This window comes from Lissotriton vulgaris, chromosome 3_1 (genome assembly GCF_964263255.1).
Source record: "Lissotriton vulgaris chromosome 3_1, aLisVul1.2, whole genome shotgun sequence".
Taxonomy (NCBI): domain Eukaryota; kingdom Metazoa; phylum Chordata; class Amphibia; order Caudata; family Salamandridae; genus Lissotriton; species Lissotriton vulgaris.
The window spans coordinates 13427685-13454584 of record NC_141689.1 but is presented as its reverse complement, the minus strand read 5'-3'; the positions used below and the strand labels follow the sequence as shown (position 1 = coordinate 13454584).

General features: G+C 43.3%; 1 protein-coding gene across 2 annotated transcripts in view; it reads right to left on the bottom strand.

Annotated features, from left to right (window-relative positions):
- Window positions 1-26900, bottom strand: part of LOC147725825 (uncharacterized) — a 962593-nt gene that overhangs the window by 56274 nt on the left and 879419 nt on the right. For both annotated transcript variants that reach the window (XM_086960000.1, XM_086960001.1), the window contains exons 5-6: window positions 26204-26526; window positions 1298-6735 (exon numbers count right to left, since the gene is read on the bottom strand). In XM_086960000.1, the coding sequence (XP_086816126.1) occupies window positions 1298-6735; window positions 26204-26526 (5761 nt within the window). The remainder of the gene's footprint in view (window positions 1-1297; window positions 6736-26203; window positions 26527-26900) is intronic.

Here is a 26900-nt window from a genome sequence, read left to right as displayed (position 1 = left end):
ACTTCCACTAATTTCCAAGAACCCACAACGTTTTCTTAGAAAAACCTGCCTTCAGCAGCTAGGGACTTCCCCTTGCCTGAATACTAATTTATCTAGGAAATCTTGGAGTTTTCAAAGAAGTGAGTCTTTGATGACGTTATTATGTCCAATCATACTTCAAAATCGGCACCTTCAAGGTATAAATGTGCCTACATTTGCCAAGACAAACACACAGTGGTTTCGAGCAGATCGACTATCTACTTGCCCGAAGCGCCCTGCTGTAGCAAGTGCTCAAGGAAGCCGACCCTCCAACTGACGCACTAAGAGACGCTGTCTTTTCTCCTGCCGAGAAATCCAGCTCCAGTATTTCCAGGCTATTCTTGTGGGTTGCCGGGAGATCGAGTCCTGAGAGAGAGATACAAGACCTCCTTCATTCTAAAACCAAGGTACGGAGCTGATTAGACCCGCAGAGAATTCTTAGATAGAGTCTTGGAAGAAGAATACTAAACTTAAGCTACTCCTCACTTACTTCTTCCCTTGTACTAGACTTAGGTTAGGTACACCGGGGTAGGCGTATTTTAGAAGCACCAGTTGAGTACTTTTAGTCATTATTTATCACTGTATGTATTTTATATATTTTAGGCATTTTATGGCTTAGAAACCATATCATGCTCTTACAGTGCTATTTTATAACCAGTATTACGATTGTAGCAGTACATTTCTTATGCTTGAGAAAGAAGACTGTTCAATAAATACTTTTTATTGAAAAAGCCTGTCTCTCTATTTTCTCAGCACCTCTGGTGAAAGGAAGCATGCACGATTGACTGAGTAAAATAGCTATCTATTGTTTCTGTGACTCTAGAGATTGATCTCTTATTCTTGGGAAACAAAGTTGGTATGTTTATCCGGTTGTCAGATACTGATCCCTTCCTGTGAATTAGAGAAAGTTTCTAGTGACCGCTGAGCTAGCTGGCACTCACAATTAAGTTTAATATATTCAATAGAGACCTAGTCGACTTCAGTCCTACGTCTAAACTATAGAATATATGATTCCAATGCGCAGAGCCCATTGGGAATGTAGGAACTACACTACACCTTCAGTGCAGGCTATCAGTGCAGCTTATCAGTGACAGTCATCAGTGCAGGCTATCAGTGATTCCTGGCGACTTCCCATCTTCTCCTCATCCGACATGCATTTGTTGGTCCGTGCTCCCACTGATGCTGAAGTGTACATTTAAACAAATGTACAATATTTAAATAATAATCAGCAGATATATCTATGAGTTATTCTGTTAGTAATCATCAGTTGCCGCCTTACCCTTCATCTTTCTCCTTTACTTTCTGCAGCTGCAGGGTGATGACGCCGGATGCGGAGTCTTTGCCGGGGTAGACCTCCGTTGAGATCTTCTTCTGTTTCTCGTCCACCATGATGACCTTGATGCCTTTCCCATTCAGCAGGTCACTCTTGGTGAGGACGTTCAGGTCCAGCTCGGTCGCCGGGCAGCTTGTATCCTGCATTTTCTTCACATAATCATTGACTTCTTTCTGCTGATCTTCTGTTAATTTATTTTTTTCCCCCTCATCTTGTGTCTTTTTCATATCGCTTTTGTGTTTTTGTTCAATGAAGAATCGCTCAGTCTTTTTCATTCCAAGAATTTTGTCGAGGGTTTTACCTGCTTGCTTATTCACGGCTGCACGCAAAGGCTTACTCACATAACCTCTTAGGCGGCTTGAAAGCAAATCTACAAACTTATCATTGATCTTTTGGGACATCATATCCAACAGTTGCTCTTTCATCATCTCTACAGCTGGGAAGTTGCGGCGTCCATCATCCTTATAGTCGGCAGCAGATTTTAGCTCCTCACATTCTTTGACTATGAAAGGAATGACTCGATTGTCAATCATGTCTTGAGTTGGGGCAGAATTTATCATCCGCACAAACTCGACAGTTCTTTTTCCGACTTCAACACTGAGCTTGAATCCTTTCAGGATGTCTTCTTTCATCTCGGCCTCTTCCATGATTTTCAGAATGCCATCTTTCATGGAGTCGAGATAAGAAAAGCATTTTGAAAATGTGCTGAAATCATTAGCAATGTCATTAACAGCAGACCGGCAAACATCTGCCATTAGACTGGTCATCAGCTGTTTATTAGTGTCTCGAATCTGAAAAGTTGATGGGTTTTCTGTTTTAAGGGCCATCTCTGGTACCCCATTGACAACTGTAAACTTTATAATTGTTTGTTTCAAAGCTTGATTCTGCTTGATGGATTTTGCTATCATGCCTTTAAAGGCGTTTTTAAATAGTTCCTTGAAGACTCCTTCGAGGGCTGCATCCATGCCATAATCTAATACTTTAATAGCACTTTGTTTGGCCATTTTTTTACCAGTGTACTTCACTGCCTGCACAAGGTTCTTCTTCATGGAAGAATTTGAGGCGAGGGTTTTAATGGAGTTAGAAAGAGTATTTTTGGAAATGGCAGAGGTGGCTGATGTTACAGATGTTTTAACTGAAGAAACTATCGCTTTTCCAGAACGAATGATGTCATCAGCAAGCGATGCAAATGTTTTTGTTCCATTGAGTAGACCTTTTGTCACTTTCATGACCGCCTGTGCTGCCTTTTTAATGATGCTAAAACCTGCAGTTATGAGTGATAGCCCAATACTAATGGCCTTGGATATTGCCCATTCTGCCCAATTGAATGCCCCTTTTATCATCCCTTCGATCCCTGATATCATGTCCGACACACCCTCCGAAATCAGACCCATTCCAAACTGACTAGCCGTCCCGCAGGTAAAAACACACACAAGAATCCCAGCGAGGACCTGCAAAGCTCCAATAATGAAGCAAATGAGAGCACTGATGCAGAACTCTGGTTTCTTCTCGACTTCAAACACAAAGGACAGGCCATAGTCATACAGCACGTTTAGTTCATCGGTTGTTATAGGACTGTGATCAGTTGCCAATGAGAAGACAGCCTGGTCCTTGGTAATAGCGTTGCTTCTGTTCTTTTGGAACTCAGTTAGCTTTGCAATGGATTTATCGATGTAGTCGATCCAGGACTTGAATAGACTCTTGCGCGTCTGCATTTGTTTTGTGAAGTTGGGATCGTCTCTGTTGTGAGGTTCAAACTTGGCTAAGCAGGACATCTGGCAGGCAACGGTGGTGTTCGTCACCTCAGATACATAGATTTCAATCATTCTCTTGGATTCGTTCAAGAGATCCAATGCTTTCTGCATGTATCCTTCCTGTCCCAGATTAATTATGATGTAGGCCTGATTGTAGAGTGAGACAGCACGGTACACCCGATCAGTCTTCTCTGCTTTCTTCCAGAATGACAGTGCCCCATAATCCGATCCTTTATTCTGAGTGTGGAGGTACATGCGATCCATAGCCTGTTTGATGAAGTCGTAGAAGTTATCTGATTCTCCTCGCAGGAGGCTATCTGCTCTCTTCTGAATCACTTGGTCAAGGTCTCTTTTGAGCTCTTTGATGTCTTTGTGTTTATCTATGTCCTTGTCACGTAGTGTGAGCCAAAGAGCCCAGCTCTCCTTTAACGCATTGAGAGCTGGGCGGTAGTCTATCTTTGTCTGAGAGTAATCAAAGGAGCCACAGTCATTCGATGAATCAGACGTCTTATAGATATCACGTTGTTCAGCCTTATTGTACTGTCCCTGAAACACATTGAGATGTTCACAAAACTTCTGAAAGAGTTCTTCTCGCATCTGTACTTCAAAGAGCTCCTCAGTCTCCATCTCGGTGATGTGCGTTTTCTGGTAGTCTGCTCTGAGTTGTCTCATTACCTCTATGGGTTGGTCCTGATAGGATGCAGACAGTTCATCATAGTTTAATATCATCTGGACCATGCCCGGGCTTCCTTTACGGGAGGTCCTGCCAAATATCTGCTTTTCTACCCTCATGTTTGTGGGAAAATGTGTGAGAATCACAAAGAGTCCTCCACATTTATTCACATCTTTAGTGATTTTAACATCTGTGCCTCTTCCACCGAGGTTTGTGGCAATGATAACATCTCCTGCATCAAAAATTCTTGTTTCAATATTGTCTTTATCACTTCTAATGTACAAAGTTATTTTATCTGGCTTGGAAACAGCTTTTAAGTCTATTAACTCTTGTTGAAGCTTTTCAGCTGTTTTTACATCTTCGCAGACAACTAATGCTGCTTGGCCCTTGCCCCACTGGCTTGGACTTGTGCGCTCCTTCACATGTTCACAGATACTTTTGATCCAGGCTTCATGGCCTCCTTCGACCTGGAGAGTTGGTAGCTCAGTCCTCTTAGTATGGCGGTGAGTAGGCATAACATAGCAGGATACTTTGTAGTGCTTTTTAAGAAACTCAACCTCTGCTTCATCCCCTAGGGTTCCCGAGACCCCGAACATGCCTGTGCCTTTAGTGTATCGTTGAAGGAAATGGAAATTTGACATGAAGTTGGTGACGTTTGACATTGGTGAGATCGCCAGCTGGTGCTTCATCTCCAGGAACTGCTGTAAGCCGTCACCCCAGCGCTTGTTCTTCTCAAGCACACCGGTGGCTTTGAAGTCCACAGGGATGATGGAGTGGTATTCATAGATGGGTGAGATGGCCTTCACTTGACTCGTGTCTGTGGCTGATTCTATCATGTACTCTCGATCCTTCTCCATCACGATTGCCTTCATAGCATTTTCCACAAAGACCTTCATCCTATCCCGAGTATATTCCTTCAGGTAGGCTGGCAGGAGAATAAAGGTCTCGTCCTTGTTCTCTTGTTTATCTGGTGGCTGGTAGGTATCTGAGTACCTGATTCGTGATTCCAGTTCAGTGATCGCTCCTTCTATCAGAGCCTTCTCGCTCATCACCACACAGGCACAGCCACGTTCCAGGAGAAGAATGCAAATTTTGTCATGATCAGATGAGGATTTGTTGTCTGATCTGGAACTGATCACAAATTCAGATGCTTTACCATCCTTTAGCTCATAATATTCAAAAACAACAGCATCTTCAAGAACTTTCTGAAATATAGACAAGAGATCTCGCTGCTGAGCAGGTGCAAGTTTATCCATAAGCTCTTTGATTGCAGAGTCTTGTGGAGCTTGAGTGATTGGCTGATCAGACTCTACTAGGGTGGATTGAAGCTTCTTCACATCCTCTTCAGTGAAGAATCCCAGCTGCAGTCCCGGCAATAGAATGTCGAGGGAGGAGAAATGCTCTGATGCGATTTGCCCCATGACTGCTGCTGCAGCAACTTTGTGAAAGTATTGTGTTCCTGTTGCCCACAGAATGTCACCAGTTTTGGCCTCCTGGATGCGTTGGCAAGTGCACATCTTTGCCCAGATGGCTGCCAGCAGTTGTTCTAAGTGCCGCATTCCTGTTGCTGCATGTGAAAGGTACGTGACTTGGACGCCGCTGTCTAAGGTCATATAGTCCACTTCATCCACAATGGCTATGTCAAAGGTCCGGTCTCCTCTGGTTTTGCCTTTTTCAAACTCTTGTTTTAAAATGTCAGCAGCAAAGTTTCCAACAGTGCCGTACACAATATCAGCTGCATACGCCTTTTTAATTGCCTTGTCAATTTCTCTTGAGTCGGTACATTCATCTAGCCCTGGAGGTGGAACTACACTACAAGACACATCAAACATTTTGTAGAGTTTGCTCCATTCCTCTTGATCTCGACGGGCAAGCACTGGTGAACTTGTGATCACATCGACCTTCTTCCCTCGAATGGCATGAATAAGGGCGAGCATGGCTATAATGGCAGATTTACCCTCTCCGGTAAAGATCTCCAAAAGACAACCATTGCATGCAGGGGCTTTAGACATGAGAAGAGCCAACAGAGATGCGAGTTGAGTCATGCGTGGGAAATAGCCCTCAATCTTCTCTCCTGACTGTGTTACAATTGTCGTGGTATCTTGAACAGCCACACACAAGCCAATCAAAACATTCACCAGTGTCTCATTATCAGGATTTTCAAAGTTTATTGATTTGATCATAGCTATACCTTGTTTCTTCATCTTTTCATCCAGATCTAAGGTTTTATATGCAGGAAGCCGAGCTCCAACTTCACTGAGCAGTTTCTCCAAGATAGACAGAACTTTTTCAGGATAATTGTTTTTCCTCATTTCCGCTAGTATGGTTTTTAGGTCCTTGTCCTTCTCATTCTTTACATGTTGCTGTAGAGGAAGCATCGGATCCTGGTCCTTCAAAGATGCAATGGTCGTGTTTATTTCAATCTGGTACGTCTGGACACATTGAAGGATGGCCTCCACCTTCGCTTGTGAAACGCTGCTCTCCTCCACCTTCAGAGTGAATTGAACTGCCTGGATTGGGGTCCAGGTTCCACTGAATAATATGTGCCCGAGAAAGTCTTGGCTGGTGCTGGAAAGCTCAGAAAAGACAGCTCTGGATAGTTTCGCAGCTAAGGTCTTGCTTGTGTTGTACAGTACCTCTATGATATGAAGACGAAAGCTGGATATGTCTTTGGTCTCGTTTGAGGACTGTGTTACCCCCTCTTCTTTCAGTGTTACCTGGATTGTTGCTTTAAGGAGACTCAACTGCTCAGTGAGTGAAATATTCTCAACGTAAAAGGCGTTGTCCAAACCTCTGTGACACCAGATGGGTATGCCTTTCTTCATTAGGAACTGGGCTACAAGGTACTGCTGTAGTGTTCTCATCCGGTCACCGATGTCCAGGGATTCCATACCCTTCTCTTCTTTGATGTTGATGTCAAGCAAGAGCTGTTTAAACTTCTCCTCAACATTCTTTTCCTGCAATTAAAAGAAACATATTTTATTTATCACTTTATAGCCTGAACCAGGTCTCTATTTTACAGAAACAATAGGACCGCTTGATTGCCTTTTGTAGCAGCCATGTAAGTCTGGCTTGAGCTCTGTCCTGGCCTAAATAATTAATTGTACTCTATAAAATGTTGCTATGTTTTAAAAGTCATGCTTTATTTACTAAGCGTGTGTGCCGATCTTGTTATTGTGTAATAATTTGGTGCTATTGGAAGGTGTAATTTGCTTGCACTTTGATATAAAACATATTCCGAGCGTGTACATCCTCATCCCTCTGAACTTGCCAGTAATGTAAGTTTGAGAAAATGTAATTGAAAACCAATCAAGTTCTACAGTTGTATATCTTTCATAAATTCACATGCTTGAATCATGGTCAAAAGGTCAAAGCTAGGTTACTGTGACTGAGCAGAGCTCATAGAGACTTTGTATCAAACAACGTGCAAAAGCACTCAGAGATATGGTTGCTCTGCAGGGGAAGAGTGTCTCTGGGTCACTGCTTTGTTTGGCTGAAGTTTAGATGCTTTAAAATAAGGTCAATAGGTTAACAATTTCTTTTTCTTCCAATGGGTATTCTAAGGCCTATTAAGTAGCATTACTTTTAAATTTCTGTGACAGTGGGACTTCCACCACGACGACAGGGAAGATTGAAGCATGTGCGTCTATGAAATATATCAATACTGGCGAACCACTGTGTATAGATAAGTAACTTTATTTGTATACGCTCAAAAAATCAAAATCAAAATTCCTTTATTCGGTTTCCGAGTTTCCATAGAAAACCATAAAAGTTCACAGGTTTTGAATGAGTGTACAAATCAGGACAATATACAATAAAACAATGTTAGAACAGTTTAAAATACAATAAAAATACAATGAAAAAATCAATAGATACGATTAACAAAGTTATATAATCTTGGTGGAAGAGTCCATAATGATTTTACCCAAGATTTGCTCGGTGTCTGATACAGAGCTTAAGGTAGCATGCTATATTTTTTGCAGGTAGCTCATCTTCCAGTAGTTGTAAAATGAAGAAAGCAAGACGACACCTGCGTAAACCCAGTGTTTTTAAGATTGGCAATAACCAGGTTTTCCTAGGCTCAGTATAAAATTTCGAAAATAAAACAATATGTATCAATGACTGAGGGGAAACTTCATCACAGGGGCAAGGCGAGAGAGTCTTGGAACAGTCGTTAGATTGTTGGAATGTCACTAACCGGTGAAAGATATTAAGCCTGAAACGTGTCAATAGTAATTTCTCATAATTGCTCAGCTTATAGGTTAGGTAAGGCTGCATGGAAAAGGAAGTTTGGACAGTTAGAATGTGTTGTACTGAACTTTTTCCTATCTCCAAGTTTAGTCTCAGCTCTTCCAAATGTGACCTACAGATCTTTTTGAGTGAGCTTCTAGACAATTCCAGCAGAGTTAGACGGAGCAGATAATATTTCTCCAAGCCCAGGTCATAAAAAAAGTTTTTGACATAAGCAAGCCATTTATTCTCAAAAAGCAAAAGGCAGTCGTGAAGAAGATTTCAAGATAAATCGTTTTTTGGGGACGTCCAAACGCGGTGCCAAAGGAGAATTGGTTGAAGTTTAATGATATCTAAAATATCCGCCATACCCAATTCTAAATGGCAACTAAAGTTTGAAGAGCTTTGTGGGAGGGCGAGTAGATACTTCAGGAAACTGTTATTAATTTTCTGGCGAGCATCCACGTTTGCATGCCCCCAGACTCCTACCCCATAACATGCAATGCTAATGCACTTTGCTTTATATATCTTAATCATTTCGGGTGCTGGCCATTTACCCAATCTTTGTGCAAATGCTGTGAGGGCGGTCGTAGTCCTCAAAAGCAATAGTTTCCTTGCTTCAATTGCCTGTTTCCACAAAGACTCATTATCGATTAAAATCCCCAAATACAAATATGTACTTGTCCTTTCCAACTTTACATTATTAATAAAAATATCCCTTGTTTTCTTGGATCCCGTGCCTGAATACATTACATATGTTTTTTTGATGTTAATCTTGAGATCCAGGGTATCCATAAATTTGCGGTATCTTTCTATGCTACGTTGAAGCTCTAAGGGTGTTCTGGCCAAGATCATGGCGTCGTCGCCGTAGAGGAGGGTTGGTATTGGCGAGATACAATATAAGGGAGGTCCAATCCCCCTTCCAGCATAGCTGTTTCTAGCCGGTTTGTATAGAGGGTGAACAGGAAGGGGGCAAGGACACAGCCCTGCCTAACCCCCCTCTCCACCCCGAATGACGCCATGAGTTCATTCTCGAACCCATATCTCACTCTTGCCTTTGCCCCTGAATAGAGCTTGCGAAGAAAGTTGATCAGTGGTAGCTTAATTCCCATTTCCAAAAGGATCATCCATAGCTTAGACTGGTTTACGCAGTCGAATGCCGCTGTTAAGTCGACATACGTCATATATAGTTGGCCACCTTTTGCTGCAACATTTTTCCCCATTATAAGGGACAAATTAAGTTCTTGATCCACAGTACCCCTTCCCTCCCTGAAACCGAACTGTAAGTCAGAAAGTATGTTGTGGCCGTCCGCCCAGTCTTGCATTCGTTCCAAGAGGATGCGGCCCGCCCCCTTACCAAGGGAATCAAGGAGGGAAATGCGACGGTAGCATGATGGATTGTGGGAGTCACCTTTTTTGAAAATGGGAACGAGGATTGAATCACCTAGTCCTATAGCACAGGCTGCTTCGAGCACTTTGGTCAAGATGGGCGACCATAGGTCGGGATTATGTTTGAACAAGTCGACCGGAACCCAGTCGGGGCCCGGTGCTTTCCCTCCCTTGCTGGTAAATAGGGCATCTGCTACCTCCTGATGGGTGAGGTCAAGTGCGATTGAAAACAATATGTGTGTGGGAAACAAAGCCCTTCCTCCAATTTCCAGAGGATCTATGCTCTCACATGGATCTAAGCTAAATATGTGTGAATAATGCTTGACCGATGTGTCTGCGTCAAAAGCGATATTTATTTTATGATGTTCCGTATCACCCTGCAGAAAGGGGGCTTTTATGACCTTCCAAAAGCTAGCGCTATCCTTCTCTATGCAACTTTTATGGAGTTGATTCCATAGATTGTTTTTTAACTCTGCCTTACGGGACTTTAGCGCTGTCTTATAGATCTTTCTTAATTTGATAATTTTATCCCTATCTCTTGGTGAGTTATGGAGAGCGTTTTTCAAACTAGTGTAAGCTTTGGTACAGTCTTTGTTAAAACATCCCTAGGCCACGTGTCCCTTGGTCTTTATTTTCTTGAATAAAACGTCTTGGATTATTTTAGTGATGCTAGAATAGCTGGCGAGGATCTCTTTGTGGGTAGCATCAGAATTTAAGCATTTTTCAATTAGTGGTAACGCCTGCTTTACTATTTTAGACGTTATTGCCACTGTATCAATTTTAATCCATTTGAAAGAGTAGCCAATAATTCTATCCACGGGTATTGTTTGTAAACCCAGTTTATGGATTGAATTAGGTTTTGCTGGGTTAATAGGGATGGATACAAGAAGGGTGTTAGGGAAGTGGTCACTTACGGCATTGTTGACAGTTGCAAATCCCTGGATCCCTGGTGCCATACTATTAGAAACCAATATATAATCAATAACACTTGAAAGGCCTCTACCATTAAATGTAGATGAAAATGGGACTGGTGGGACCAAGAGTTCGTTTGCAAAGCCTAGGTCAAGGGCTAACATGATTTCGTTCAGACGATTGCCGCTTGTTGTGTGAGGAAAGTGGGTTAACGTAGTGTTTTGCTCGTCCAGAATTCCAGAATTCTTATTAAACCTACTTTTACAGAGGGATAAATTAAAATCACCGCCCAAAATAATTTTGAGGTATTTTTTGGGATACCCATTTCTTTGTTCCTGCAAGAAGAGAAAAATATCGTTTAGGACTTTCATTAAATCCACCTGCTGTAAATTATTGTAAAAATTAACCAGGAGATAATCTGCTGATTAATTTATTTTCAGTTTAAGAACTTGAAAATGAATTCTCCAAATTAGTGGGTCTGTGTACTCAATTTCTGCAGTGTTTGAAATAAATATTGTCAAGCCCCCCTTTGGCCTGCCTGAAGTTGATGGAAGGGCAAGCGAGATATATGTGTCACAGCCCTCGAAATGTACTTCTGTGCATTTCCAGGTTTCCTGAAGGCACAGGATATTAAAATTTCTTACTATATCTAGCCAGATGTCATTGGTCATCTTGAATGGAAGTCCTGCTACATTCCAGTAGATGATATTAAGTAAGGGAATTCCTGACACAGGGGAGCTGCTAGATTAACATTTACTCACTCATTTGTTATCTATCCTATTAGTGGCACATTAGTCTCCTCCATTTGCAGAGAAGCACCTATTTCTGCACATTCACTGGCCTCATCTACAAAAGTGGTTGCCGCTATGCCCCTAGAGGAGAGTATTGATAATGCCAGTTCTGGATGGGAGTGATTTAAGTTAGAAGATATTGATTGTCGCTCGAGCGAAAATGATGGACAGTCAACGAGTCAATCGTTATCCTCGAGGCCTGAGAGTGGGTTAAATCTATTGAACGTTGGGAAATGGTAGGACTGACTGTAGTTGGTAATGGGTAATGTGTGCCTGGAGCGTTCTTCAAAACGTGATAGTGGGGGTAGAAAAGAAGACTAAAGGTAATATGTTAATCCCTACTCCCACCCACCTCTAATATCTTATTAACTTATAGTGGGGAAGAAAATGTTAAAACTATCCAGTCACCTGTTACCATTTTTCCCCAATGGCCCACCCACTGAACTCGTCGTGCCATCTTGAATTCTACAAATAGTTGATCGATAAAACCTATCCTTCTACCTAACCAATGTAGTGACTTATTTCTTAGGGAAGCCCAAGAAACAACCTCTATGTCCTCCTTTTTTGGAACGTTAGCCAGGTCTATAATGTAAGGAGTAGCAGCCGGAAGAAGATCCAAATATGGGTCACACAGCTGAAATGAAATGAAATGAAAATGTGTTTTATATAGCGCGAAATAGTTGCCCGGAGGCGTCCAAGCGATGAGATTGCGAGGTGTTCTAAGCAGCAAGGCGAGTGACACAGAGGGGGAGGAGAGTTTATTTATTGAACAAATAAGTTTTCAGATGCTTCCTAAAGGAGGTCAGATCTGGATTGGACCTTAATTGAAGGGGTACGCTGTTCCACAGCCTAGCAGCATTGAGGGTAAAAGAACGGCCTCCTGATCTAGCCCGGTTAACTTTGGGCACTGTAGCAAGGAACGCGCTGGCGGAACGCAACTCTCTGCTAGGAAGGTAGGGGGTGATTAAGGGACGATTGATCAATGGGCCAGTTGCCCAGAATGACTGATGGGCAAAACAAATGCTGATGGGAAGAGGAGAATGGTGTACTTGAGGTGGTGAGTAGGTAGATCGGAGAAGGATTTGTGGGGTGTCTAAAACCCGATGTTCCTGTCTGATTTTAATTCTCAGTATCACCTCCTTTCTCCAATCTATTGGGGAGCTGCCGTTCTTTAGGCCTGTGCTCAACGGGAGGGTTTTTTATTACTTGTTTGTCTTTGCTATTGTTCCCCTTCTCTAATTCAATGGAAAGAGTTATTGGTGTATTGTTTCCTGGCCTTAATGCTAAGCTACCTCCCTTGTTCCCTGGGGGCATGGGCCAGGGTGTATGGGCCCCCCCTTTGTGGAGTTGCTGGTGATGAAATCCTCAATAGTAGTGAGTCTAGAGAATAGCTGATCTAGCCTAACTCTCAAAAACAAATCTAATCTCTCTACCAAGTTATGCTAAATTTTTAATGTCGCTAGATATATCTTGGTTATCATGCATGGTAGTTGCACCCTTAGTGTTCATTTTGCAGCCTCCCCCCGTTTCCTCGCTTTTGGTGTGTTTTTCGGTGGTTTAGACGCCATAGGCGCTACTTTCGCATTAACTTTGACTCTCTTACTAGTGTGGGACTCTGAGGAGCAAGGATTTTTAGACTTATTTTTAGGCGGTTGCGTGGGAGAATCACTGTTGATAGATACAACCTTGTCGGGACTGGTCTTAACGCAACCATTACGTACACCTCTGTTTGATATAACGTGTTCCGATGTAGGGGACACAATTGAGGGTGCAATGTCCGCGCTTAGCTTGGATGACCTTAGTTCTATTGACTCTTCAACTGACATAATCTGCTTGTCAAGAGCCCCTACTGCCCCTGTAAGATATTTTAACAAAGTTTGCTGGGAGTGAACCATAGACCCAGCAGCCGAAGGGGCCTTCAGGCTCGGTAGCTTCCTTTTACCCATAGTAATTACCCAAATTACAGGATGCTGGAATTTTTAAACAAGGGGAAAAATATGATCTCTTAGAAGCAGTCCAATAGTTGTTTTAAATTAGGCACTGTATACTCAGCAGTAAAGTTTTAGACTATTACAAATATAATCGAGTAATTAAATGGAAATGTGGAGCCAAGAGGGTAGTCTCAGCCCAGCCTCAAACAGGCATGGACGGGCAAGGACAGGCCCGCCCTTGGCCCAGGCTTTGCCCGGGCGAGCCCGCGCGCGTCCTTTGCCGCAGGTTCCCGAACGGAAATGAATAGTCCCGTGGCGGGGCGAGTCCTGCACGCCTCTCAGGAGACCGCGGTGCCCTCTGGGAAACAGAGTCCTGGGCAGCGCACGGTCCGCGGGATGGAGGAGGCGGTCGCTCGCGGCAGGCAACAGTCCCCCTGAGAAACAACGACGCCCCACAGCCAGCTAGGGGCAAGAGAGACTCCAGGTGTCCAGCACAGGTAGGAGAAAGATTCAGCAGGTAGCAGGTATCTGGAATGAGCTAAAGATTAGGCACTCATTCGAGTCTCACCTGAGGGGGAGATGTTCCTTCTGAGGTGTTAGAGAGGTATACGGTAGAAGCTATCATTACCACATGAATTATACATGTACACAGCAGCATAAAACGTCTTTTGCATGAGAAGCTGGTGCTACTCAAACAGCAAACAGAGCGTTCTCGAGTAAACAGCACAAAACATATCAGAAGTTTGGTATATGGTAGGATTTGTTATCAATCTGTGCCCAGATGTCTTCAGACTGGTAGCACCATGGTTGCTATAGAGTATTTAGAAAGATTAAAAATAAACAATCCCATTCCACCCATAATCTTAGGAGAGAAAATGTAATGGAATGACCCTGCAGGTACAAGACGCTAGCAGAATGCTGCTGGGTTTTAAGAAAGCCTTTGTTATTCTGTTTATGTCAGTCACATAAACATGCCTCGAACTGGCACATCATCAGAGCAATGTGAGAAGCGAAACTGTGAAAAGGTGAATATAGGATGATAGTATTAAAGAAATGTTTTTAACAGCATCCCAATGGTTTCATTTAAATGTGTTTTTTAAACTTGCAGATCAATGTCTTTCTCTCTAATAGCCAATAACAGTACAAGATATGTGGTACCACAATGGGTTTAACCTTTGACCTTCATGTGCAGACTTGATTAATGGAAGGTGAAAGACGCCCCAGTAGGGAGATTTATGTGTAGGACTCCTTCCTGGCCTTTCAAGACATGGCCATGCCAGTCCTGGTAGTCATTCGCTGCCCAGACTCTCCATGGAAAGGCTGAGTGCTCTTAAACCAAGGTTCATCCCCAGTAATGAGATTTATCAACGTGTCTGCATTTCATAAAAGCTTGATTAGCATCGCACAGGCTGCAACACCAGCTCCACAAGGCGCATTGTTTGTTCTCTTGTTCTTGGAAGGCGCTAATAGCTTAACTGCCACTTTTGGGGAATGGGTGTTGTCTGTGGAATCTACCATAGACTGGAACACTGATGCACCAACCTCACTTAAAGAAGTACATGTCTGTGATGTTTTATGCATGTCTTTTACATAAGTTGCTCAAGCTAAAAAGTTTAAGTTCTTAATTTTTTGTGGTCTTTGATCCAGGTGCCTATACACTCCCTTTGTTTTATAATGTCTTGTGAACGACCCTTGACCCTTCCAGGTAGGTCATTCCCCCTCCGCACAGAACCGCCTGTGTGTCCCTGCCCCAGCTGCTGCTGCTGAGAAAGTTCGAGCCCTCCTCCACCTGCAGGCTACGACCTGAGCCTCTTCCCTGGTAGCCAGTGGTAGGCTGTAGGTTTGCTCATCCTCCATTGTATTGCCTGTGTTTCTTTCATTGCTCCCGTCGTAGTGACTGCATTTTCATTGTTGTGTCTGTGACTGCTGTTGTCTTCTCCCCCTCTGTCTGTACATGGACTGTGCCCGTTCTCTCCCTCTGTTCCCCTCGCTGCCCCGTGTCTCTCTGCCAGGTTTCCCTTCTGCTCCCCTCGCAGCCCCGTGTCTCTCTGCCCGGTTTTTCCTTCTGCTCCCCTCACGGCCCTGTGTCTCTCTGCGCCTTTTTGCCTTCTGTGGCTTAGCCGGCCTTGCATTTCTGTGACCTTTCTGCCTTCTGTGCCACTCATTTCCCCCTGTTTTTCGTGACCTTTATGCCCTTTTCTTGTGACCTTTTGCCTTCTGTGCCAATCGTTTCCACCATTTTCTGTGACCTTTTGCCCTTTTGTGACCTTTCTGCCCTCTGTGCCACTCGTTTACCCCTCAATTGTTGTTCCCTTTGCCTTCTGTTTCCTTTGTCGCCCTTCACTGCCCCAGCCGCTGCGTCCCCTGCAGCTCCGCCCCCCCTGACTGCCCATTCGCTGCCCCGCCTCCCAGCTGCTCCTCACTGTTGGGGTTCAGGGGGGGGCGGGTCTGTCTAGACCCTGTTCACTGGTTTTTAGTGATGTGTGCCAAGTGCATGTACTAATTTATGGACGCTCCCTTGGGCTTGCTTTAAATGGGCCTGCCCCCAGGAAACCGGTGCTTGGTTTCTTTGATAGTCCCTTGCCGTGTGATGTCCTGTTCCTCTACTTTGTTCCTTCTCTGTTGCGGTTCACGGCTGTGGGCCTCTAGAGGGCTGGGTGTTGACATCCCTTTTCCTTTTTTTACGAACCTTGTTTTTGCTTGACCTTTGGTGTTCTTGTGAACCTTTAGTGGGGACCTGTTTCGTTACAGGAGACGCCAGGGAATACACGGCTGCGTTTCCCTTGAGAGCAGGGCATTCCAACTTCCTTGTTTTTTGTAGCCAAACCACCTTGTTGTGTATCTTGTGGCTGGTTTCACGAAGCGGCTGAATAACGGGCGTTTTTTGCGCTACCTTTTTGTTTTTAGATAAAGGGTTTTTTGGGTGTCTTCTTAGTTTGTTGAACACCTTTTTTCCCCTATCCGACCCTATTACTTACTGTTTCTTGTTGGTTCCACCCCCTTTGTTATTCTCGGTGTATCTCGAGGGGGCATGGTTGGTCTGAGGTGACAAATGAAATATCCATGACGAAAAGCAGACAATTGTTTCCTGTTAAGTTTGAGCTACTCCTGAGTTGTGACTGGGGTAAGCTGGGAGGTTGGTGAGTTCGTGTGTGTACTTGGCACGTATTCAATCAATCAATCACTCATAACATTTGTATAGCGCGCTACTCACCCGGAGGGTCTCAAGGCGCTTGGTGGGGGGGAGGGGATCGGCTACTGCTCGAACAGCCAGTTCTTGAGTTGCTTCCTGAAGGAGAGGTGGTCTTGGGTCAGACGGAGGCGGATGGGGAGGGAGTTCCAGGATTTATCAGCCAGGTAGGAGAATGATCTTCCTCCCGTGGTGGCTCTTTGGATGCGTGGAACGGTGGCAAGGGCGTGGCTGGTTGATCTTAGTGGGGGGTGGGAGTGTAGAAGGTCAGGCGGTTGTTGAGGTACCTGGGTCCCAGGTCATGGAGGGCTTTGTGTGCGTGGGTGAGGAGTCGGAACATGATTCTTTTGAACATGAGTCGTGCGGAGGCGTTCTAGATGCGTTGTAGTCTTTTCTGCAGTTTGGCTGTGGTTCCGGCGTAAAGGGTGTTTCCGTAGTCCAGTCGGTTGGTGACGAGTGCCTGAGGTACCGTCTTCCTGGTTTCGGTGGGAATCTATCGGAAGATCTTTTGGAGCATGCATAGGATGTTGAAGCAAGATGATGAGACAGCGTTGACTTGTCTGGTCATTGAGAGGGAGGAGTCCAGGATGAAGCCCAGGTTGTGGGCGTGGTCTGTTGGTTTGGGTGCGCTGCCCCGGGTGGGGGGCCACCAGGAGTCGTCCCATGCAGAGGGCGATGGTCCCAGGATGAGGACTTCCGTCTTGTCTGAATTCAGTTTCAGGTGGCTGTTCTTCATCCACTCGGCTACGTCTTTCATCCCTTCGTGTAGGTTGGTTCTGGCGGTGGCGGGGTCGTTGATGAGGGAGAGGATCAGCTGGGTGTCGTTGGCGTAGGAGATGATGTTGAGGTTGTGTTGGCATGCGATGGCCGCGAGGGGGCTCATGTAGATGTTGAAGAGGGTAGGGCTGAGTGATGATCCTTGTGGTACGCCGCAGATGACTTCGGTGGCCTTGGATCTGAATGGGGGGAGGCAGACTCTCTGGGTTCTTCCGGGGAGGAAGGAGATGATCCACTCGAGTGCCTTCTCTTGGATTCCGGTGTTGTTGAGGCGCTGTACTAGGGTGCGGTGGCAGACAGTGTCGAACGCTGTGGAGAGGTCCAGGAGGATGAGGGCGGCTGTTTCCCCGTTGTTGAGCAGGGCTCGGATGTCATCAGTGGCTGTGATGAGGGCGGTCTCGGTGCTGTGGTTGGTTCGGAAGCTGGATTGGGAGTGGTTGAAGGATCCATTCGTCTCGAGGAAGGCGGCAAGCTGTCTGTTGACGATCTTCTCGATGACTTTGGCAGGAAAAGGGAGGAGCGAGATGGGGCGGTAGTTTTTGAGGTAGGTGGGGTCCGCTGATGATTTCTTCAGTAGAGCGCTGAGTTCGGCATGCTTCCAGCTCTCCGGGAAGGTGGCAGGGTTGAAGGAGCAGTTGACGATGTCCCGGAGTCGGCCTTATTGAAGATGTGGTGGGGGCATGGGTCGGTTGGTGATCCGGAGTGGATGGTATTCATCGTGCGGATGGTGTCTTCGGTGCTTAACTGAACTTTGGCAAAAGTAATCTGCTTAAAGTAGAACTATTCTTAGAGAACAAGAATTCTTTGAATACTTCCTAAAAACAATATTTACCTTATCCACAAACCAAAACAGTTTATATATCCTGCTATGGAATCGTCTCGATTTCTTTTTTTTCTGTATTTAGACCCATTTCATGAATGTAATTTTCATGATTTATTCAGTTAGCATTGCTAATATCATGCTATATGCTTAGATGAACTTGTTGCTTTCAAATGCGTACAGAACAAAGGGATTGTAAACACATGTTTTAGATGTTTTATTGCTTAAATTTAGTAATGTCGAACATAATAAAGTGGAGTGGGTATTGTATAGCATTTTAGGACCCTAGTGTCATTTTCCTGATTTATGCCCTTCAATGCATTTTTGTGCTTTTTTTAAGAATTTCACAAATTAACACGAGGGTCAACCTCGTGTTAATTTGCACTTCCTAATTCAAAATTCGCATTTTTTTAAAAATTGATGCATTGCATTTAAGGAATCACACAAATGCGATTCCTTAAATGCATTCGCATTTTTTGGAAAAGCAAAAAAAAGCGAATTTTGAAAAATTGTTTCATGCATCCCAAAAACGTATTTAGGAAGTGCAAACGGCCGAATTTACCGATTCGCACCATTTGCACTTCCTAAATAGGTTGATGCATGTGCCCCTTAGTCTTTATATATTTATGTATGTATTTTATGGCTTAGAAACCATACCATGCTTTTAAAGTATTATTTTATAATACTCTTCTTGCTGTACGCATTATACTTTACAGCCAGTATTACGATTGTAGCAGTTAATTTCTTCTGCATGAGAAAGAAGACTGTTCAATAAATACTTTTATTGAAAATGCCCGTCTCTCTATTTCTCTGCACTTCTGTTGAAACAAAGCATGCACGAATGACTGAGTAAAATATATATCCCGACCGATACCCACCCTCTTTTTAAAACAACGCTCAAGAAGCCCGGGTAGAGATAACGAATTTTGGGTTCGCACGCTCTCCTTTTTCCCCTGGAGCCTTTCTGGCCCACCTTGTACTCCAGACGACACCACACGCCTTTTGCTGTGGTTTTTAGGTGTCCTCCTTCACCCTCCCACCTCCCTCACCTGTCCTGAAGAAGACCCCACAGTAGGGCAGGAATTAGCCTACAATTTATGGGGTCGAAACGTCGACACTCCTCTATCATCCTACCTCCGAAACAACAGAGCATTCAGTGACTGTGTTATCTATATCGGATAGGATTATTTAACGATTGATTTATTTTTTGACGATGTATATGTGTCATTGTGGTACTGAACTTTGAATGTACATACGACCACTTGTGATTGTTCTTACAATTTGTCTTCTATTTTTCACACTATCCTAATCACGGTCCCCTCCTTCACCTGTCACCTTTCTCCTTTTGATACTGAGATCATTTATATGTATTGATTATACAGACAATCAATTTGCATTTGAGGATGTATATTAAAGAACATCTCTCAGACTAATGTGTTGATATAATTGATTTATAATATGGTTTATTATTATTATGTGTGTCTAGTATGCTGTTCCAACTGGGACCACTCTATATACAACATTTAACTACCCAGGTCCCAGTACTAGTGGGTTAACCCTTATTTTGTACTAGACTCAGTTCTAGGCGCAGCCAGCAAGGATTATCCCACATGAGGGGGGGGCGGCTTATACCAGCGCTTTTAAATGCAGATGAGGCCGCCCTATTAGCATGAACAGCGGTTGACCTACAGTGTCTTTTAAGCACCTTTACTGATTTCATGAGATCATTGGATTTAAATGAAAATGTCTCTAAATCTCATACAATGATTATGGGTTCTAAACTTAGAAGACGAAAAAACGCAGTATTGTGAAGGAAACAAAATAGCTAGGGTAAATTCATTTTCGTACTTAGGTGTTGTATTTGATGATAGGGGCACATGGGTATCGCAAAGGAAAGCCAAAAGAAACGCCATGGACAGATCGACAATAGAGGTTCTTGATTTTGCACGTAAGTTAGGGGCGGAGCCAGTACAAGCGATGCTAAACATATTCAGTGCAAAATGTACCACTATTTCAAACTACGGCTCTGAAATTTGGGAATATAAGGAAGTTAAGGATCTTCAAATAAAGGAAAATACATTTTTAAGAAATCTGGTATCAGCCCCACAATCAACACCTTCCTACATCATCCACCAAGAAACTGGCATTGGCTTTGTCTCTGATTTGATCGGAATGGAACCCTTACTCAAATGGATAAGGATTTGGATTCATCCTGAATTAGAAATGAACCATGAGATCATGCGTGATTGCAGATCCTTAGATCGAGCAAGTAGTATCGCCTGAATGCGAAGTCAAAAGGATAGCAATGCTGTCAGGACGCCCGAGTTGTTTAATTCTAGAGATCAATTATTGAAGGAAGATCTGTTGTGGGCTAAGGAATCCTACCTATACTTGATACATGCTTAAAGAGAGGCTAGAGAGTTGATGAAATCAACGGTGCAAGCCCATCAACTATTGAAAACAAACTGCGCAATGGAACCCTATTTAGATGTAGAAACTAACCCACTTTACCGTTTCCTTTTAGTAAGATTTAGATTTAGTCAGTTGCACTTTCTACTTGCAGACTCCAGGGGTGGAGAAAGGTGGAGGATTTTGGACCTTGCACATGTGCACATTTTTCTACCCAGGACACTTTGCCCTTTGTCATGTTCTGCGGGCATTTTTTGCACTTTTGAAAACGTTTTATACTACCAATTTTAAAGGGCAAAGGCTTTCTGCAGGTAAAGCCAGCCCTAATATATGTGTAGATGGTAAATAATGTCTGGGAAACTTTTAACTTTACTTGTTTTTTATGTTTTGAGATATGCTCGAGCAGCGTCCTGGGGCCGAAGTGTCCACATCACCCCCATGACGCCGGCGCTAGAGCTCCTTTAACCTCACCCGGGTGACGCCCCTATGTTTAGATCGATGACAATGAACTTTATTGTTCATTGTGAAATCTGTGATAAAAACAAATGCACGCGCACAAACGTGTTGGTACACGTCTGTGTGACCTGTAAAACTGACCGTGAGACCTAGGTGTACAAAATACAATTTTAAAAAGAAGGAATAAATAAAGGATGAATAAAGAAAAGATACATAGACAAAATACCAACTCTACGTGTGTGAATTTTGCCTGGATATTGCATATGTACACTTTCGAGTGGGGGATGTCTCCGTGAGTGTGAACAGAGTTTTACAGTAAGGTTGACAGTACATCTATGGTTACATATGCGTGGCAAATAGTAAATCAAGAGTACATTTGAATTATATTTAGTACATATTCAGTATCCTACAGAAAAAAACATCATTTCATAGTGGTCATTAAGACCTTTTGGTATCGGAGTACCTAAGTACTTGATCCATAAAGATTCCCTGTGCGCTAGTTGTGTGTGCAAGTCTATCCCTGTGCGTGACATGATCTTCTCTAAGATCATTAAGCGTAATTGTGAGATGGTATGTTGTAAGCTGACCTAGTGCTAGGCTTCAATTACTGTTTTTAGTTCTAATAAAGCTTTTATGTTCGGTTATTCTGACTTTTACTTTAAGTGATGTGCTTCCCACATAAGTCAGTCCAGAAGGACACTCAATTGCATAAATCACTCCATCCCTATTGCAATCTGAGGAATGTTTTAAAACAATCTTCTTGACAGTATGTGCCTGTTTAAAATGTGTTGCAGATTATCACGTTCCCACACTGACCACAGTTCCAGCATTTCTTCATGCCGGTGTTTGTGACTGGTTTCTTCAAGACTTTGGTCTTCAAGATTTCTCTAATATTTTTAGATTGCATGTGTGCGAACACTGGTTTCTCTTTGAAAACTGTGTTGAAATCAGCTTCTTGTTTCAGAATTTCCCATCCCTGTAAAATGATCTTTTTGATTTTTGTCTCTTGATAAGAAAACTGCAACACACAAACTTCTCTCTGACTTCGGGATCTTGGTGTTGGTGAGAGTAAATCCTTGCGTTTTTTTTGCACAACACAATTTCAGGCAGTGTTCAGTATTTCCAAAGGGTATCCTCAATTGATGTATCTATCAAATTGCTCCTGGATCTGTTATTCTGGGTGTTGTGCATTAGATGAAATTATTATTATGCGGATTAATAGAGATACCGGTAGATGTTTTTTCAAGGCTTGGGGGGGCTTACAAAATGGAGTGCATTGTTTCTGTCCATGGGGTTTTTGTTCACGGATGTCTGTAAACCCATGTCAGTGTTCTTGATAAGAATGTCCAAAAAGTGAATCATGTTTTGATGAATGTGATGAGTAGATTGGATGTGTGGGTTCTGTTGATTTAGTATGCTGATTGTCTCCTCCAAGGACTGTCGGTCACCCCTCCAAATGACCGTCTATATATCTCATGTAAATGAGAAGGTTCTTCTTCCTGTGATCTTTGTGAAGAATATGCATGTGATCAGAAATAGCCATGAATATGTTTGCATACAGGGGAGCCCCAGGAAAGCCCAGGGATGTTCCGGTCCTCTGTAATAAAAAGTCCTTGTTCCATGTAAATAGCTATGATACAAGGAACATTGTAATAGTTGTAGTAAAAAACTTTATTCATGTCATTTTGATGATTGTTAAGGAACATCCATTCTACAGCATCCATGCCCTCTCCATGGGGAATAGATGTGTATAACACCCCCATAACGATGGTATGCATTCTTGTGCTTTTTGGGGATCATGTATATATGCGGTTGTTGATGAAGTGTAGTGAATAGAAAGCACCTGGTTCTGTCTTTAATCCAGCCCATTTCTTCAGCATGATCCAATATTGTCGATAAGGAAGACATGTATTATTTGGTGGAATCAGTTTACAAGCGTATATAGGTGTCTTTGTTGAAGACATGTTCATCAACTTTTCTGTCAGAGAAACCTTTATCCATCACCAAGACGGCTCCTCCTTTGTCAGCAGGTTTGAAAACGAGATTATCATCCTTTCTTCAGTTTTGTAGAAAGCTATGTTCTTTTCGAGTGAGGTTCGTACGCTGTAGTGATTGATATTTGTTTGATTGTAAATACTTTTTACTAATAATTCAAAATTGTCCAAAGTTTTGTGTGAGAATGGTGCTATAAATGTGCTTTTAGGCTTGAATTTCTCTGAGGGGTTACCGGTCGTCAATTCTTGTGATGGAGATATTGTGTGGAAAAACCATCGCTGTCTCTGCTTCCTCATAAACCTAAAGAAAGCTATATCAGTTGGTGGTAGATGTGTAAGTAGGGACAAAAGCCGCGCCCTTGTTGAGTATGGTTATTACTTTGGTACTCAGAATTCTTTGTGAGATGTTTATTACTATGTTTTCTTCTAAGTTTTCTTGAGGTTCCGTAATGTTCTGGCTGATTCAGCTCTTCTTTTTTTGTCCCCTCCTGACTCGTTGCCTTTTGTGTTTTCTACCTCGTCGGGTATATGGTTTGAAGTCTGGCCCTGATCCAAAAAAGCCTGTTTGCCAATGGTGGTTGGTGTTTCACTTTCCGTAGTTCTTGACGTGCTTTCTTTGTGTTCCGTCAGGAGGCCGTGGAAGATTCATTTGTATCAACATTAACCCCTGAAGAAGGGTGTTACCCGAAACGCATTGGGGCGGTTTCAATGAAATGCAACACCAAGAGGGTTATTTACGGGGAGGACCAGTGTTGGGGGTTGGCCACGCATCGTCATCAGTGTGCGCAAAATCAAAATGGAGTTAGAAGCGCATAAAGGATGGTCTACAGAGGCCGAGAGAGCATCATTGGGGCAGACAGGTTCTTCAAACAGTACCACGTCCCAGATGGTGTCCCTTTGTTTGTTAATAACAAGCATTTTCAATGCAATAGGTATCGCATTTGGGAGCATTTAAGCTTTTGCTTTTTTTTCATGTGTTCAAAAAGTAACATATATATAAAATACATTGTTGTTTTAACGTAAGCAGCTCTATCTCTCTCACATGTGAGACCACTTCAATGATGGCTGTGCCCCTTTCTTTAAACACTGAGCACTGTATTAAGGTTATAGTGAGCAGCATCGAAAGAAAGGGGTGTGGACAACATTAAAGTGAAAGTATTGGGTGCCTTCACCCAAAGTGAAAAAATATATAATTAGGAAAGCTTCCGTAGCGCAGCACATAAAGTGAAAGCGCTCACCCATTAAATAAATACATAAATAAATAAATGCAGCTGTTAAAGTGAAAGCGGCCTATGCTGTAAATTAAATGATTAAATAGTCGCAGCCGCTAAAGTGAAGGCAGGGTGCGCCGTAATTAAGTAAGCACGGCCGCTATAGTGAAAGCCAACCGCGCTGTGAATTAAATTTAGATGTTACCAATATTATAAAAGCGTGAGACGTGCTGCAATGTCATGGGTGGAATAGGGAAGGTCATTAAAGAAAAGAGTGCTCACCAACTACATAACGTAGACTGTGTAACTACAAAAATTGAAAGTCCAGTCATTATGGCAGGTTTCAAATACATACACGGTGCTACCAAGGAGGCACACTAAGCTTATTCACAAATAAAAAGCAACAATTTAACAAGAACCGTAACATGAGCCACTGAAAAAGATTGGGGGAAATGTGCGGAGCTTCTATGCCATACCTCAATACAGAATGCCTCGCAGAACAGCGCATGCGCTGCCCAGGCTCGAACTAAAAAGTGACCTAAATCACCAAAAAAGGTATTTAAAAGCTTTTAAAGGAGGGTGCTGTGGAATTCGATAATCAGTGTTAATAAAATTAGATTTGGGAAATCAATCATTTTAGGCACTCAGTTTGAATAGGCCTCGAGATGTCAGTATCTTTTAAAGTTAATCACAGCCACAGGAAGACCTGAGTGGTGTCATACTCACTACAAAGGGCTATTTCAGGACTGAATGACTGACAGGAGCGATGTTGGACTGACGCTGTTTTAAGGTTTTTTATGGGGTAATCTGATCAATGACAGGCATGTTGTATTATGAAGCCCTTGTACTTATTGCCTCAAAATTGAAACCAGGTGAGTGAGTTGGGGGCGGTTGCCTCTTGGATCATAGAGTAGTAGACAAGCTCCTGAGCCGACTGAAGACCAGACAAAGGGAATGGCCAAGAGATAAGTGTTGAGCCATCAAACCCTTTATCACATGTGAGGGCCTGGGGCCATAAGGCAAGAAATGAAGAATGGACATTTCCAAGCAGAAGGATAGAAAAATCAGGGCTGTGCTTTCCATATATTAGAGATGGGCAGTCCAATATTGGTCATGTTAGGAAGGTGAACAAGCATAGATTAAGTGGTCGATGATGATGCCATTCTGAAAGGCTACAAATAGGATTTGGGTCTGGCGAATTGGATTGGGAACCCTTCTTACCGATCAATTTGGAAAGGTATCCCAACTACCTATTATGATGCTCAGAAAGCGTTCAGACGGTCCCACTCGGTTATGAATCCAAAGTGGATGGCATTTGGAAAGTCTGAGCCGTTTGTATGTGTCTGCGGGTCATGTTTCAGAACAACTCGGAAGCTTTCTGAATGACGTATTACAATTTCAGATTTGGACAGCCTTTCCGAATCGGTTGTTCTGAATCAAATCAGCTGTTGGAACCTGAATTCGTAGGCCCTAAGCAGCCCCCGTTCACCCAGGGCACTACAAATCCAGCCTGTGGGCCTTAACCATGTGTCCTCTCTTTCCGACCATGCATGTTGTGGTAGGAACTACGGGGTGCCCACCATAGGATTCACGATTTCCCCCGACAACCCCCTTCTTCATGGGGAGCCTGTGTACTCAGTCAGAACACAGGCTTCCATTGAAGTCAATAGGCGTCCGACCGAATGGTATCCGTAAGCGTCATAATTGGTCAGCCGGACTCCCCAAAGCCAATTTGGTCGGAAACAATTCCGAGATCAATTCGGTCAGAATGCTTTCCGACGAACATCGTAATTGACCTCTCAGTGTGATCGCCTGTCATAACATGGGCACCACTGACCTAATTCCACCTTCCAGAGAGGTCTGCGGAGGGTGGCAGGTGTGAAGATAATTGTATTTTTCTCCAGCCCAATATCCCTCAGGTTCATGTCTCCATTTGTGCTTCCATTGCTTCCTTGTTCTTCACAACCTGTTCACACTTTCACAGTGACCTTTCTCCTCTCATTCTGCCACTTCGCCATCACTCACTCACAGTCATGGGTCTCTTACTGGTGACCACATGCCTCCATTTCCCGCTGTTTGAATGTCTTCCCTTGGTTGTACCACTGCTTGCTTGATTGGCACTGACATTTCCTACCCAATCATGAACCTCCCCCTTGTGCTTTCACTTCTCCTTCTTGTTAAATCTATCACTCACAGGTGCTTTTCTTTCGCTTCCACACTTTGTGCCCCTTTTGACCCAACATCCTCAAGCAATGCTCCTACCATTTTTTTACTCCACTCAAAAGATGTTAGATGACTGGTTTGGTCTACTGTACCTCATTGATCTCAACCAGTTCAGCATCATCGGTTGTACTAAAATCTGTTACGCGCAAGCGTTCTTCGTTGGTTTGCCCTCGCTGGAGGCTCATGCTTCTCAATTTCTCTTTTGTTTTACTTAGTCTTTCATCAATGTTTTGTCTTTCTCTCTCCATTTCTTGCTCAATCTGTCTCAACCTCTCCTGACGTTCCTGTTGTCGCTTCTCTTCCTCCATCTGTTTTTGTTTTGCCTCTTCTCGCTGTTTTCGTTGTGCCTCCGCCTCTAGCTCCTTCCTCTTTGCGTCCTGTTGTTCTCTCTTTAGCTGATCTGTTGCTAATTTTCCTGAAAATGGAATCAAAAAAATTATAAGTACAGATGGCAGGACATGGTGGCATTACGATATCCTGTAAATAGATGAGAATAATCTAAGGTATGGCAGTTTTATGTTTTTATGCTAAGTGTTGCTGACTCTCACAAACTATACAATTACTACAAAGTTCACTTAAGCCCATATTGTGACATAGCAGCAAAACACAACACACATACTGAATGCCAAGAGAAAATGTTCCCACATGGATCAAACACTAGATAAACTATGGGCAAGTTATTGTGCCTCTATAATGCTTCTTCTTACAAGAAGAATGTTATAGACTGCTCATGGAGACACCTGAGATCCCATTCGGCTTCATTCGGAGGTGTGCACCATTTGTACGCCT